This window comes from Perognathus longimembris, chromosome 5, assembly GCF_023159225.1.
Source record: "Perognathus longimembris pacificus isolate PPM17 chromosome 5, ASM2315922v1, whole genome shotgun sequence".
Lineage (NCBI taxonomy): Eukaryota > Metazoa > Chordata > Mammalia > Rodentia > Heteromyidae > Perognathus > Perognathus longimembris.
In genome coordinates, this window is record NC_063165.1 from 3707844 (window position 1) to 3724661 (window position 16818).

Genomic DNA, 16818 nt, shown 5'->3' on the forward strand with positions numbered 1-16818 from the left:
ATCCTGCAGCCGGGGCACCTTCCCTGCCCTGGCAACCTGTGAGTCAGAAACCTCCACCCACCACTCACACGGTCTCCCGCCCAGACATGTGGAGACGCGTCCCAAGACTCCTCGAGCCCCGGCTGGTCCTGGTTTTCCATCCCCAGAGTAGCTCGGTCTCCAGAGGCCTCTTCTCAACATGGCACCCCGCTACACGGCTCTTCAAGATGAGGGAAGCAGCAAAGCGTTTGTCTTCCCCAAGTCTGGCCTTTCACACGGGAGAGTTTAAACCAATCCTGGTCACGTCACATCTCCACATGGGTTTAAGACCTGCCAGGAGGGTCTGCATCGCCACCGATTCCACAGGCCACCTGTGTGTCTTCAGGTACACACACACACACACACACACACACACACACACACACACACACACAGAAAGCCAGGGGATGGAGCACAGCACTTTCTGGAACACTTCTGTTCCTCTGTGCTGTCTCGGCTGTCTCTCCCACCTCTTCTGTGATTTCCCCATGTTCCTCCTCTTTCTGTCTTCAGAAAATACCATTTCTCCTCCCATTCCCCGACTTCCTTCATCCCGCCCCCGGATGATGTTGTGTGCGGAATCCGGCCTAATCATGATGTCGTAAAGAATGTGGCTGGATGTTATTGGATGGACTTCATTTCGTTGTTTTGTGTACCACGGAAACCACCGAATTTACTTCTCCACGCCATTCTTCTTGTTCTAATTTTCAACCGTTTCTTCGCTTTTAAAGATAATAGTAATAAATAAATGTTTTATCTGCCCGGAAGGATGACTCTCTAGCAGTTGCACAGGAAAAACGTTTTATCTGCCCTGAAGGATGACTCTCTAACAGTTGCACAGGAAAACGTTTTATCTGCCCTGAAGGATGAGTCTCTAGCAGTCGTACAGGAAAGCATCGCCTGCCAGAACTCAAGACCACACTGGACAGCCCTGGAATTCCCAGGCTTCTCGTGGGGAAGCAGATGGCCCGTGAGAACCCTGAGGGAGAATTAATTGCACAGAATGAAGTAAACGGGTAAGGCAGAGCAGGAGTTTCTGTCCGGACAACAGCTGTCGGCTGGGCATACCGGAAAGTTCTTGCTTGTTGTTCCTCTTCCGCCTCGCAGAGTACAACAATGCAACCGGGTCTGCTAGAGGCAATGTGTGCAAGTGACATCTTACCTTCCTTGCTTGACATCTGCAGAATTCAACTTCTTACGGAATCCACCTTATTGAACTAAAGCGCAGATCTTACCCTCGTGCCAACAGGATGGTGTGCGTACCTTTAACAGGAATGTATCTTCCTTCTTGCCAGAGCGTAAGTAAAATATTATCTACGCAACCGTGGCCTGGCCTGGAACGAACGGCCTGGCCCAGAATGCCATATTAAGAATGACTATCCGCTTTTTTTTTTTTTTTTAAAGAACCAAGTTAGACTCTGTGGGGCCAAAAGCTTCTGACAAGCCTTCTTGGGAAGAACCAGCCCCGTGCCGCCCGCCCGCGACATGGAAATTTTACATTTCTACGTAACTGTCAAGACTGTCTATTTTTAGCTTGATCAAGATTAATTTTCCTTGCTGACACTTCTCCGCAACGTTGTTTACGACAATATGACACTGCGACAAGTCCTTTCGTTTGCATAAATGGAGCATCTGTCTTTCCAAGGATACTTGAAGTACTTTCCCCGGGTGCGTGCACAAACACCACCCGCGAGCCCAGGGCTGCCGAGAGGGTGGCTTGAGGGTGGGGGTCTGCGCGTGACGCAGAAGAAGATTCCAGACAGGCCACGCTGTTCCCCGAGGAAAGGGAAATGCACGGACTACGACAACACCTCAGCTCAAATCAGGGCTTCAAATCAGGGTCTGGAAACCGAGCTGGTTTGCCGCCACCCGGATGGAATTAAAGCCCACCACGTGGTGTGAGAGAAACACTGCGTGACCCTGATCCTACGCGAACCCCCTTTGAGGATGGAATCGCACAAGGTGGGAGTAGAAAACGGGGCTTCTAAAGTCAGGGGAGAGCCTCAGGAAGGAGGGACGGGCGGAGGGACGGGCGGAGGGCGGTCAGCCCGGCAGGAGTGGGAGCTCCCTTGTGCTCCTGTGCAGATAACACCGAGGTGAGACACGGTAGACGCTGAACTCCACTCACAGGAGTCAGCAAGGGGAGATCTCAGAACAACATGCTGTCTTTTCTTTTTTCTAAAAAAAGAAAAAAAAAACCAGCATGGACACCATGTTAAAAATGAACTACAGGGTCCGGGAATGTGGCTTGGTGGTAAGGTGCGTGCCCAGCATGTATGAAGTCCTGGGTTCGATTCCTCAGCACCACATAGATAGAAAAAGCCAGAAGCGGCGCTGTGGCTCAGGTGGCAGAGCGCTAGCCTTGAGCAAAAAGAGCCAGGGACAGTGCTCAGGCCCTGAGTTCAAGGCTCAGGACTGGCAAAAAAAAAAAAATGAAGCCCACACAACAGCCTTGTCGCCGGTATCTCGTCTTCTAGACGTGAGGGACATGACCCCCCACATCGAGGGCACAGCTACGGCCTGCACCCGGGATACGGGAAACACCTGCTCCTGGCACCCTCTTCATAGAGCCCCAGCACAGGCAGAGAAGAGCCCCGAGGCCTCTCAGAAGGTGGGGGGGGGGGGCACCGGGCTCCTCCTCGGCACGCAGGAGCTGGCAAACCACAGAGAGCAGGGGGAGGGAGGGAAACCACCTCCAGTGGTGGTCCTGTCTGAGCAGGACTGATGGACACCACGAGCCCGCCCCCCCCCCCGGCCCGGGGCTCTGAGCCTTCCAGTACTTCACGCGTGTCCGCTTGAGAGGAGCTAACTGTTCACATTCAACAATAGCGTTCTCCACCGAGACAGCAGCGGACCTTCGTCACGTCATGTAGACCAACATTCCAAAGGATTAGAATACGTTTCAAAACTGCCTTTAGCTCCTCCATCTGAGTCAACGTAAACAGAATAAAAATACTCGACTGCGCCCACGGAACAGTGTTCTCAGAAAGGGATGGAGGTACACACCGTAGGGTAAGAAGAATAAGCGGAAGGACTTCGTTGCACGACAAGGTGGCAGTAGGAAATGACAGGACAGTGCGATTTGGAAGTCACCAAGAGTAGACTTTAAGTGTCCTCGCCACAAATATTGATAAACCTATCAAGTGTATGAGTATATAAAGTGATGAGGAGGCTCAGGAACTCAGCAGGGCTCCTGCACATTGTACCCACACTTCCAAACACACTGGACATGATCCGTGCTCATTGTTTTCATTTGTCAATTTTAGATCACCTGGGGGGAGGGGGGGAATACAAGAGGTACCGGCTTCGACAGACACGTGTCAGCCCAGGCCCCTTCAGAGCACAGCGGAGGCAGAAGCAAGGGTTTAAAATAGAACGGAGCGGCCCTGGGATCAAGGACGTGAAACACAGTCGCGTGGCGAGACACGGCCAAACTGGCCCCCGCCTGCGAGCGGACGGACGGACGGGCGGACGGACGGACGGACGGACGTTACCACCCTCGCACAGCAGGGGTCGGTGGACATTCAAACACAGAGAGCCAGCTACTCCAGACTGATCCCAGGGGAAGTTTCCGGAAGAACACCGCTCCCGGCGACAACTCCTGCAGAGTTATTCATAATTAAGTGGAGTCAGCAGCCACAGATTACGTTATGAAAGAAAAGGACACCCCACAAACTTCTTTCTTTTTTTCTTTTTCTTTCTTCTGCCAGTCCTGGACCTTGAACTCGGGGCCTGAGCACTGTCCCTGGCTTCTTTGTGCTCAAGGCTAGCACTCTGCCACTTGAGCCACAGCGCCCCTTCTGGCCGTTTTCTGTATATGTGGTGCTGAGGAATCGAACCCAGGGCTTCGTGCAAGCCAGGCACGCCCTCTACCGCTGAGCCACATTCCCAGCCCAAACTTATATTCTTAAAACTATTTAGAATATTAAGTAGTTCACGACTGTATCCTAGCTACTGGAACACCTGCAATCTGAGGATCACAGTTCAAGCCAGACTGGGCAGGAAAGTCCATGATTCACATCTCAATTAACCACCAAAAAAGCTGGAAAACTGGAGCTGTGGCTCAAGTGGTACAGCGCTAGCCTTGAGCAAAAAGCTCAAGGACAGTGCTCAGGCCCTGAGTCCAAGCCTCAAGCCTGGCAAAAAACAACCCTACTTCATATTATATTAACTACTTAATAGACCATTATGAGACTGTAATGGTGTAAACGCAGTTATGATAAAATCAGAGGAATGGATGTCAGTCTTGACCGTCAAAGTGCATGAGCCTGGGTTACAGGAAGAGACACGAGACTTGGAGCAGAGTGAAGAGAGCAGTCCACATTCTACTCCCCAGTTTGGGGCCCTGGCTTTATTGCATAGTTAACTCAAATCTCTAATAAATCTTACCATTATCAAAGATGACACCATTCTGGAGGGGAAAAAAACCCCGATGAAATCTCTCTAGAGTTTGAGTCTTCATTTTCCTTTCCCCTTTTTATCAAACTAGCAAGCCAATTTCAGTTCGTTTTAAATGGAAATCCTTCTTGTACAGATAGCTATCATTTTGAAATTACTCAATATAAGCTGTGCAAAACTTAATTCACGACTAAATGACCTCATATATAACCTAGCAGCTCGTATTTTTGCTATTTTTTTCATTTTTAATCTCTCATCTTTGGTTTACAAAAGAGTTTCGATTCAGCATGTCAAGCTTACAAGTAGAATGCGTCTTGATCATGTCGCCCTTACTATTCAATATTAATAAACGCACTAAAATTGTTAAGTGTGATGGCATTTCCTTTTTTTTTTCTTTTTTCTTTTCCTGTTGTTTTGAGGTTCTTTTTGTGGTGCTGGGGAATCAAACCCTGGGTATCACCCATGCTAAACAAATGCTCTAAACTGGGTACACCCAATCTTTATATTTCTTAAGCATTGAGAGCATAACTCAAACATTTTTAGCAAAGACTTGGCATTATCTAACGTATGCACCTTTCTCTGACCACTGAAGTCACAAGAGCTTGGGTTGGCAGCACAGACACAGAAACTGAAGCAACGGGAGCTTGCCGTGCCCCTGTAGAAGGATGCAATTCCTGAAGCATGCCAGCTTCACGATCACCAGGCAGGCCAGGCGCCGGCGGCGCACGCCTGTAACCCCAGCTACGCAGGGGGCTGAGGTCTGAGGAGCTCAGTTGGAAGCCAGCCCCGGCAGGAAAGTTTGTAGGGCTCTTGTCTCCAATTAACCACCGGAAAAGCTGAAATGGAGCTGTGGCTCAAGTGGCAGAGCATTAGCCTTGAACACAAAAACCCAGGAGCAGAACCCAGAACCTGAGTTCAAGCCAACACACACACGCACACACACGATCATCACGCAGTCCCAGTGTTTCTCTTCTAATAACCCACACAGACCCCCAGTAGGATCTGTGCACTTACCTTTGAGTCCGGCGGGGGAGCCAAACCGAGGAAGGAATAAATAATATTCTCTTCTTTTGCCGAGAAGAAGGAGTCGAAATCCTTGAGGCAAAGAAGAGAGAACGTATGAAGCTTTTGTACATGGTGAGCCACTGCGTCTTCCCAAACCGACCCCCTTTATTCATCAGCTATATGGTCAAGACACTAACACGGAAGGTTATTCCATCTGCTTTGTCAAGAACGATAAAAACCCAGGCTGAACAGGACGGCACAGGCCTGGAAGCTCAGCTACTCCAGAGGCAGAAGAAGGAGGATTGTAGTCTAAAGCCAGTGCAGACAAAGCTTGAGACCCTACTGAGAGCAAATTAAGGTAAAAAGGATTGAGAACATGGCCCAAGTGGTAGTTCACTTCGAGTAACAAGACCCGAGTTCAGTCTCCAGTATCACGAGGAGGGAGGGAGGGAGGAGGGAGGGAGGGAGGGAGGAGGGAGGGAGGGAGGGAGGGAGAGCAGGAGGGAGGGTAGAGTAGGAAAAAGCCACACGTATGCTTCAAGCTGCGGTCCCAGCTGCTTGGGAGGCAGAGGTCGGAGGAGCGATGGCTCAGCGTCAGCCCAGACAAAGAGAAGTTGGTGAGACGCCATCTCCATCCATGGCGGGGCACGGTGCCAAGGCCTGTCGACACCGCTGCAGGAGAATCACCATGGCTGGGTGTAGTGGGCCCCACGGCCATTCGAGCAACTCAGGGAAGCGCACGCAGGAAGATCGTAGCCCAGGCGTACACCGAGGTCCAACGTCAAAAATAGCAAATGGAAAACAAAAAAACTAAAAAACAAAGGCCCCGAGTTCAAACCCCGCTAACACAAAAAACTAAAGCATCCTTGTCCAGTGCATGGGAAAGTGAGGGCTGCCCGGGAAATGAGCTGAAGATATCCACAAGAGCCCATTCGGGTGAGACAGCCGAAGGGCCACCCACTAGCCCTGAGTCCTTAGAAGACGAAGGCCACGACCGGCTCATCTCACACCCCACCCCGGTTCAAGAGAGGGCCAAGGGTGGACGGACAGCGCTCGCGTGGAAAGGATGTGAGGTTCTGAGGAGTTACGGCTACCAGAAGGGGCGCAATTGGCAGAATCAACCTACTAGACTAATAATCTAGACTAATATCTAGACTAATAATCATGGCCTGGCTGCGACCTGGCGATTCGACTCCACTTGCAGAAGCCCGTCCGGAACAATTATGCTGAACAACCCTGAACACACACACACACACACACACACACACACACACGAGACGGAGGACACGAGTTCCCTTGGGTGACGCTCACGCCAGGTTCCGGGCAGCCCGGTCCTTGCCCTGCCTAAGACACCCAGATTCCAAGCTGTCATCAGCAGACATGTCTGCCCCTTCCAGGGCTTCCCCGGCCAGGCAGGGGCCTGGCTGTCGCTGGGGCCTGGCCACCCCACCCCCCCTCCCCGGGCTTGTATCCCCTTTCTCTGCCTCACAGTTGTCCGCCACGGCTCCCAGGATACTATCTTCATCGGTCCCCGCACAGCAACAGGAGTGAGGTGCTCACACTTCGCTGACGTCCAGTCCCCCCCACCGCCTGCCCGCACCCCGGGGTTTCCTCCAGCCTGCGGCAGCGCCCCCGTGCCCGGCCCGACGGTTCACCGGGCTCCTCTGCTGGAACCGTGACTGCCTCGTGCTCATCTACTGCCTGCCCGCACGCCATGGCATGCCCGACTCCGCCTCCGGGACTTCTGAGCTGACTTTTGAAACGTGAGACCATGACACCAGGTCTCCGTCTCTTTCTGGGAACAAAGTCCTCTGCTTCAATAACGTACTTTTGTTAAGAGCACGCCATGGATTAAAAAAAAAAAAAGGGTCAGGTTTCCGCGACTGTAACAAAATGCCTGATGGAAACGCCCCTGAAACGGGCTGGCTGGTGAGGTGGTGCTTTCAGAGGTTTCTACTCAGCATCAACTAGACCCTGGCTCTGGGCCTCTGGCAAAGTGGTACCCAGTGCCTGGAGCCCAAGGCAAAGGAAAACCACTCACTTCATACCAGGAAACTAAAGAAAGGGGAAGGGCGGGCCCAGCATCTCCTTTAAGGCCACACCCCCAATGGCCTACAGACCCCCCACTGGCCCCGCCCCTTAAGGCGTCCACACATGCCAATAGCATCCCGCCGACAGCCCAGCCTCAAACCAATGGGCCTTTGGGGGACATCGCACCTTGCTGAAGCAGAACTGAAAAAAGTTTAAAGCAGTTAAATATAAAATAACTTGTAAAAATCATTAGATCCAATGGCTGTGTGCCAGTCCTGGGCTTGAACTCAGGGCCTAGGGGCTGTCCCTCAGCTTTTGTGTGCAAGGCCGGCACTCTACCACTTGAGCCACAGCCCCATTTCCAGCTTTTTGGTGGTTAACTGAAGATAAGAGTCTCATGGACTTTCGAGCTGGGCTGGCTTTGAACCATGATCCTCAGATCTCAGCCTCCTGAGTACCTAGAATAAAAAAACATGAGCCACTGGCGCCTGGTTGTAAGGTTTTATTTTTATGGAAAAAAAAATAAGTGCAGAATTTTACCATGGAAGATAAGATAGGCACAAAGCCAAGTGTTCCAATGTCATCTCTACCAGAATGAGCCTAAATATAAAGGCAAAATAAGCAAAAGCGAGGTACACTTTTCGTTTTTAAATAGGATCAAAATTGTATTTTAAATCTTATTCCCACTGGAAAGCTCTTTGAATAAAACATGAAGTTATTCTTTTGATGACAGGATTCAAAGTACAGGAACCATAAAAAGTTAATACATTTGTCCACACAAAATATTTTTAAATCCTGCAGGACTAAAACATCACTTTAAAAGGAAATGTAGAGAAAAACAATCTGCAATATACTGTGCAAAGACTCTTTCAAACTAATACACAGTAGCGCTAACCCAACAGAAAAACAGCAAAGACTATGTCTAGTCAAGTGGTAGAACTAACCTTAAAAGCAGGTAATAGTTCGTAAAACATTATTCAAAAAGCTGTTCAGGGGGGCTGGGATATAGCCTAGTGCAAGAGTGCCTGCCTCGGATACACGAGGCCCTAGGTTCGATTCCCCAGCACCACATATACAGAAAACGGGCCAGAAGTGGTGCTGTGGCTCAAGTGGCAGAGTGCTAGCCTTGAGCAAAAAGAAGCCAGGGACAGTGCTCAGGCCCTGAGTTCAAGCCCCAGGACCGGCCAAAAAAACAAAACAAAACAAGGAAAGATATTCAATCTCACCCATTAGAAAGAGCCAGGTCCAAGCCGTGGGTGAACCCACTTTTCATCCCAAAGCGTGCTGGGCTGAGGAGGGGGTTGGGAGGGGTGAGAACCCAGGGAACACCCCCCCACGCCCCACTCAGCCCGTGCAAACAGAAACGGCTGCAGCCGCGAGAGACACCCGCTTCCAATAAGCCTCCCACCAAAACGTGCACCGGCGCAGTGCAGCTCTAGGAATCTCTCCTACACGTGTGCATCCATGCCAGATGGGATGTGTGTGTGGTGTGTGTGTGTGAGCACGCGCACGCACAAATACCAGGGCTTGTGCTCTCGCTCGGCTGTTTCATGGCAGGCGCTTAGCCATCCGAGCCACGTCTCCTCTCCTAGCTCTTTGCTGGTTCACTGGAGAGGAAGAGTCTCTCACAGATTCGTCAGCCCAGACTAGCTCCAAGCCGTGACTCTAAGGTCTCAGCCTCCTGAGCGGCCAGGATGACAGGTGGCGTGAGCCACCGGCGCCCGGCTGAGGACAGGTTCTCTAGATGAAAAGGCCTGGTAATCCAGCAAACCCACACGAAGACGCGGCCATCGAGCACCGTGAGCAGAGGAGGTGGCTTAGACGAAGCGGCGCACGCTGTCTGATGGACACCTCGCCCCCCCCCCCCCCGCCACTTGGAGAAATGACCCGGATGGCCCAGGTGGGTCCCTGTGATAGTTCTGCTTCTCATTCTAAAGCTCTTTAAAAAAAAGAAAATGCTTCAACAGCTTGATTTGTGAAGCCCAATATGGAACTTGGGCGGTAAGGTGATCGCGTGTGGAAATAAAGCTACCAAATTTATAAGTAATATTGCTGTTGCAATCAAACGGTTTTTAAGCAAGTGAGGTAAATGTGCACACATTCATCTGTGTCTATACCACAACTACCTTTCTGCAGGTCAGCCTTTACAAAAGTGGCTCAGGCCTGTCATCCTAGCTACCCAGGAGGCTGAGAGCTGAGGATCACAGTTCAAAGCCAGCCCAGGCAGGAAAGTCCCTGAGACTCTGATCTCCAATGAACCACCGGAAAACCAGAAGTGGCGCTGTGGCTCAAAGGGGTAGAGTGCTAGCCTTGAGCAAAAAGAGCTCGGGGACAGCGCCCAGGCCCCGAGTTCAAGCCCCACACCTGAGCTATAAAAAAAAAAAAACAAAGCAGAACTAAGCACGTGGCTACACTCAGCCAAGCCGAATAGAATTCCTTTCCAACTCAGTGCCTGTTTCGTTTCAACAATTCTTCAGAAACAGAAGAAGGACTCTAGAATAATCTTCAAAAACAGAAGAAGGACTCTAGAGTAATCCGAAAGGGCTTCTACAGCGCACCCCTCCCCGGCACCCGCACTCACCCCGCAGTACTGCTCCTCGTTGAAGATCTGGGGCGGCAACGGGATCCCATTCTGAGGCTTCTTCTCCCCGGGGACATTCTCCCTCATCCACTTCGGTTGTCTTCATCTCCAGCTATGTCCAACTCCTTGAAGTCGATCTTATTCGCTTCCAAAAAGCCCACCACTTCCTGCTGCTTCTTCCTAATCTGATGGCGAGGAGACAACCGGGAGGTTATAGAAAAAGGCCGGGCCAGCAACGGAAATCTAATCCTTTATCAAGCAATACATATGACACAAAGTATTTATAGTGTGTGTGTGTGTGTGTGTGTGTGTGTGTGTGTGTGTGTGTGTGCAGGTCCTGGGGCTTGAACTCGGGGCTGGGTGCTGTCCCCGAGCTTAACTTCTGGCTTTTTGGTAGCAAATAGGAGATGAGAGCCTCACAGACTTTCCTGCTTGGGTTGGCTTCACTGTTGTTGTCAGATCTCAGCCTCCTGATTAGCTAGGATGACAGACGAGAGCCATCAGCACCTGGCTTATTTATATTATCTTTAAGTAGTTGCACAAGGGGTCTCGGTTCAGCGTAAAGAAGCAGAAATACGGTTGTTTTCAAGGACAAATAAAAGTTCCGGGGCTGGGGATAAGGTCTATTGGCAAGACTGCTCGCCTCGCATACATGAGGCCCTAGGTTCGATTCCCCAGCACCACATATATAGAAAACATCCAGAAGTGGCGCTGTGGCTCAAGTGGCAGAGTGCTGGCCTTGAGCAAAAAGAAGCCAGGGACGGTGCTCAGGCCCTGAGTCCAAGGCCCAGGACTGGCCAAAAAAAAAAAAAAAAAAAAAAAGTTCCAGTAATTTCTTTGATATGAAAAAGTCTAATGTGTGAACTTTTTAAGTCCTCAGAAGAAACAACGTATCATAATCTATAAGTCATTAAAATAAAAAGGGACCATTTTTAGTCAGTGCTAGAGTTTGAACTCAGGGCCCGGCACTTGCCCGGCAGGTGCTGTGCTGCTTGAGACTGCCATCAGCTGGTGCTCCACCGCCTGAGCCAGGCCTCCAGCCCAGCGTTTTGCCGCTTCGTTGGAGAGGTTGTCTCTCAGAGTTTTCTGCCTGGGCTGGCTAGTGGCAGCCTCCTGAGCAGCTAGGATGATAGAGATGAGGCTCCAGCGCCTGGCTCCTTCAGCCGGAGGCGGGGCGGGGGGGGGGGGGCGATGGTTCTTTCTGAGACGCACAATCGCTTTGTGCCTGGGCTGACCCAAACCGAGGTCCTTTAATCTCTGTGTCCTGCACAGGGGCGTGCCACCACACCCGGCCCGCCTATGGAGGTGGAGCCTCACACACACCCAAGCTGGCCTGGACCCTCCATCCTCCTCCTCCCCCTCCTCCTCCTCCTCCATCCTCCATCCTCCTCCTCCTCCTCCTCCTCCTCCTCCCCCTCTTCCTCCTCCCCCTCCTCCTCCTCCTCCATCCTCCTCCTCCTCCTCCATCCTCCTCCTCCTCCATCCTCCTCCTCCTTCCCCCTTCCTCCTCCCCCTCCTCCTCCTCTATCCTCCTCCTCCTCCCCCTCTTCCTCCTCCCCCTCCTCCCCCTCCATCCTCCTCCATCCTCCTCCATCCTCCTCCTCCCCCTCTTCCTCCTCCCCTCCTCCTCCTCCTCCATCCTCCTCCTCCTCCCCCTCCTCCTCCTCCTCCATCCTCCTCCTCCTCCTCCATCCTCCTCCTCCTCCATCCTCCTCCTCCTTCCCCCTTCCTCCTCCCCCTCCTCCTCCTCCTCCTCCTCCTCCTCCTCCTCCTCCACCTCCTCCTCCATCCTCCTCCTCCTCCTCCTCCCCCTCTTCCTCTTCCCCCTCCTCCTCCTCCATCCTCCTCCTCCTCCTCCTCCCCCTCTTCCTCCTCCTCCTCCTCCCTCCCCTCCCCCCTCCTCCTCCTCCCCCTCTTCCTCCTCCCCCTCCTCCTCCTCCTCCTTGTGAGCGCAGAGCCCACGGCACCTGCTGGTCTAGATCGCCACCTCCGTCCCGTTCTCTGTGCATCCCACGCCCCCCCTCCCCCCCCCCGTCCACACCCCCTGGCTGCCCTCGCTGTTTCTGGCAGTAGACAGGTGTGGGAGGAAGTGTCCCCCTGAGCGCGTCCCCGCGGCCCTGTCACCCCTGTCAGGCAGACACGGGCTCCCTCGCCCACACACTAGGACAGAGAGGGGTTGCTGCTGGGCCGTATTATGATCTGCGTTGAGATTCTTGCCCCGCCGTTTCTGGGTGGACGACAGGGTTCCCGCCGGGCCGGCTTGGCTGCTCCTTGGGAAAGGATGGGGGACACACGGGCAGCCGCGCCCTCCGTGAGCCCCGAGATGAACGGGCGGGCGCGGGGGCCCCACCTGAGCTGGGCTCAGGGCTGCTTCTCAGCTGCCAGCCCCGCAGAGAAGACGGAACACCTGCTGCCTCCCGGCCTCCGGGACACCATGGCACCTGGCCCTCCAAGACGGGGACAGCCCAGGAGTCTGGGCCATCGTGGGAAGCCTGCAGCCCTCAGGCCGAGCTGGGCACCCTCCATTGTCCAATCCCACCCACCGCGCCCCGTGGGACTGATTCCTAAGCGTGGCTCTGTTCTTGGTCCTGGCCCCGGGCAGCCAAGGTGTCTGAGGGCAGCGGCTCTCGGCGCCATCCCCGACCATTCCTCGGAGGGGCGCTGATGAGAGCTGAGGGAGGTGAGCCGGGCACAGTCTGCTGCCCCGCACGCCATCTTGTTTGCCCCCCCCCCCCCGCATGCCAGGAGCCGTTGCTGGTTTGAGACAGAGCCGCAGGGAACTCCCGGTCCTCCTGCCTCGTGCGCCCAGTGCTGGCATTACAGAGGTGCCAAACCTGGCTCACCAGGTAGGTGTTCCCACGGTGACTTGTTTCTGGAGGGGGGCAGTCATGGGGCTTGAACTCGGGACCTGCGCGTTGTCCCTGAGTCCTTTTGCTCAAGGCTAGCGCTCCACCCTTTTGAGCCACAGCCCCACTTCTGTTTTTCGGGGGAGTCTCATAGACTTTCTGCCCGGGCTGGCTTTGAACCGTGACCCTCAGATCCCAGCCTTGTGAAGCGCTAGGATGACAGGTGGGAGCCACTGGCGCCCGGCTTCCTCGCCGTGATTTCCAAGTAACAAAATGGAAGTGCTGATCTTCCGAGACTGACATCTACATTAATCTAATTCATAAGTCACGTGCTTCTGGCTGTGGTGGCTCATGCCTGTAACCCCAGCTTCTCTAGAGGCTGAGAATGATCAGATCTCCGTGAGTGACCAGAGTCGAGAGAGCCCCTGTCAACGACAGATAGGTACCCGTAACGGCGCAGACTTTGCCTCCCAGGTACTTACTTGGGAAGCACAAACAGGAGGATTTGAGTCTAGACTAGCGCGTGTAAAACACAAGACCCTATTCAAAACACAACTAAAGTTAAAAATAAATCAATAAAAGGGGTGTGGGGGAGAAGGGACATGGCTCAAATGGTAGAGCTCCTTCTAGCAAATAGCGAGGACCTGAGATCAAACCCCACTTCCCAGGTCTGAAGGAGTAAAAGAGATCACTTCTTTGCACTCAGTCTCCGCTGAGTGTACCCAGTGGTCCCAGAAGATCCGGCCATAACGACATGGTGACATGGTTCCCCGCCTGTCCCTGGGGCCCCACAAGAGGACACCTGCCTGATCTTCCTCCCTGGTGGGGGGGGGGGGTCCCTGAACCCAAACCCCTCCAGGGCACGGCAGACTCCGTCACAGCGCTTCAGGGCCTTCCGTGATAAACACAACAGCTCTGTACTGAGTGACTGCAGCTGCTACACACACACACACACACACACACACACACACAGCGCAGCCAAAAGGCCCTCAGGGACGAGGACAAGGCCAGAGGCAAGAATTCCCTTCTGCAACCCGGAGGGCCGCTCTGCAGACCACAAAGCGCACGACGCGGCTCGGGGCCGTGGCAGGTAAGGCTTCTGTCTTTACGGCCAGCCAGAAACTCTCCCACGTCTGGGCCGTGGGTTCAGACAAGCTTCTGACACGACACGACCGCAGATCTGGATCCACCGAACCCATCTCGCCCGTATCGTGGCAACTGAGAGAGTATTAGCGCACCTGCAGTGCCGACAGGTATTCATGAGCTAACGCGTGTAAGAAAAGCAGCAGCTGCTACTGAGGAAGGGCGGCGAGGGCTGATGAGCTCACCTCGGGGCCAGGGCCCTTCGTGAGCTCTGGCCCCCCGGGGCACCGCAGTGTGTTATTTCAGAAGGCCTCGCGTCAGCCCTGTGAGGTGGGGGGCTATTCTTATCCTCATTTCACAGACAAAGGAACTGAGGCTTAGCAAGGCGAAAGGCCGCCCCGAGATCGCAGCATTAGCGGGGTGCCGGGGCATCTGCCTGGGATGCTTTTCCAACATCCGGGATGAACGGCAACCCCTCGGGTTTCTCCGAGGCTTAACGAAAGCATGCCTCCAAACCCCCGGCGTGCACGGGAGCAAGTACGCACGGACACACGGGCACGGCTCCAGCCGGAGTAACAACTGTCAAGCAAAGGTTTGGGCCTTGACATCGGAGTAAAGTCCACTAACGCAACACCACGTTCATTTACACACACACACACACACATCACATTTGTCATCTAAATTACCACAAAAGTGTACTCTTGAGCTGGGGATGCCGCTCGGCGGTACAGTGCTAGCTAGCAGGTGTGCGGCCCTGGTTGAAGCCCTAGCACAGTGAACACAAACAAACAAACAAACGCACCCATCGACGGAGAAAGCATTTTCTGCCGTCGTTCACCGTGAGGACAGGTTTGTGAGTGCCGTTTTGCATGGGGGGTGGGGGGGCCTCTTGTTCGTCTTTCTTCACGCACCTGACCCCGAGCTCACCGAAGCCATCATGGATCTGGCTGCGGTGGTAGGGATTCCGGAAACACCATGAAATTCGGGGCTGGGACGGTGAGCGGGTGGTTGTTGGGGCTGCTGGGGGGAGGGGGGGGACTGGCTGCAACCTGAGATCCTCCAGAACTCGATATAAAAGAAAACAAACAGACTCTTCTTTTCCCCACTTCTCCCCCCTGCCCCCCCCCCCCCCCCCCCCGTCTCTAACTCTTGGGAGTCACAGGCTGTTTTCTCTCCACAGCCTCCCCAGTTTCTGCTAACACGCTGACCAAGCCTAGACAGACAGGATCAACCCGAGCCCGAGTCATTTTCGAGGGAGCCGCTGATCTGCTGTGTTAGCCTTACTTCAGGGCAGGTTCCCCCTCCCCCAGGAGGGAGGGCGGACCTAGCTGTCTGTGTTCTCATAGAAGTCTCACCAGGCAATGTGGACCCAAGGCTTTAACTCAGCTATTTTTTTTTTGGGGGGGGGGGGGGGCTGCTTGAATTCCTACAGCGTTTAAAGCCATGGCCTCAGAGATGTTTGTTCTTACCACTGTGGCGTCATTTTCTTCAATTATAAACAGTACTGTACCCGGTGATGTTGCACCCTCTGTATGGCAAGTCACACACACACACACACACACACACACACACACACACACACAGTGATATCCAGACGCAATTCAGCTGTCTAGTCCACCCCACCCCAAGCGGGGGCTCCTTGAAGTTTTCTATGTTCCCAACTGTCCTGCGGAGTGAACGGCAGGAATAAAAACCAGTCCATAATTCTTCCCCCCCCCCGCCCCCAGTCCATAATTCCATGGCATATTCAACACAACGCGCACACGGAGATCCAAGCTCTAGCACCAAGCACGCGCCCTGCCCCGCAGCCTCTCCCCCTCACGCCCCACCTGTCCCGATGACACGTCTGCCCACGCTCTTTTCCACAAGCGTGAACGGGAGTACACGCTCGCTCGCCCGCCCGAGCCCAGCTGACTCTCCGTGCAAAATAGGACGACTCTGAGTCCTCCGGAAACTGGCCTGGGTAAGCCAAAGCCCCGCACACGCCCCGGACAGACACCTACCGCGATGGACCCGGACGACGTGGCCACAAACACTCTGATGACCATCTCGACAGGCGGAAAGAGGACTCCCCCCAGCACACCCCTGTTAAGGAAGGCGCCGCTAGACAAATCCTGACAGTGCCGCCCCGTGCCAGAGGAGAGCTGGCAGCTGCCCAGGGCTCCGCTCCCGCCCCTCCCCTCCAACTTAAAAGAGAGGGGCACAGAGGCATCTGGGACTCTTCCCCTCCAACGGCACCGGGAATATTTTGGGAATCGGTCAGGAATATATTTGATTGGTTGATAAAAGCAGCGCTGGACACTTTCCCTTATCACTTTAAATGCCCGACAACAGTCCCTAAAAGGCCAGGCCCCGCGGCGCACCAATCAGAGGCCCCCAGAGAGATGCCTGGGGACGGAGGGGCGGGGCCTGGGGCAAGAGGGAGAAAAGAAGCTGGGAGCTGCCAGAAAAGTCCAGAAAATGCCACCTACATCCAGGAGGAGGCTGGCTTGGGGCAAACCAAAGGAGTAGGCACGGCCACGGAGGCCTTGTGTTAAAGATTTTTCCGGAAGATCATTCTGAAAGTCAGTGGACTGTCAGACATCAGAACTCTTTCTGCCACCTTTGGGCTGGGTTCACGGACATCTCAGCCTGGGCAGGAAATAGCAGCTGGCAGCTCCTCCTAGAAGACTGCAACAAGCAAATGACCTTCCTCACTTTCTTCTCTTAGGTTTGTCATTAGCACAAACTAACTGTACGAGGGGTTCCATTGTGGCATTTACGGATATAATGTGATTCGATCAAATTCGCCCTCTACGGCATTCTCTATTTTACAGACTGGGGGGGGGGGGGGGAGGTGATAATAAGCTATTTATA

The 16818-nt window shown here is 53.7% G+C and overlaps 1 protein-coding gene across 1 annotated transcript in view; it reads right to left on the reverse strand.

Annotated features, from left to right (window-relative positions):
- Sh3bgr (SH3 domain binding glutamate rich protein) overlaps positions 1–16146 on the reverse strand; it is a 22910-nt gene extending 6764 nt beyond the window's left edge. Inside the window, 4 exon segments of the mRNA XM_048346216.1 lie at positions 5431–5511; positions 10034–10125; positions 10128–10218; positions 15966–16146. Coding sequence (XP_048202173.1) covers positions 5431–5511; positions 10034–10125; positions 10128–10218; positions 15966–16010 — 309 coding nt within the window. The 5' untranslated portion in view covers positions 16011–16146.
- Positions 16147–16818: the final 672 nt, after the last annotated feature.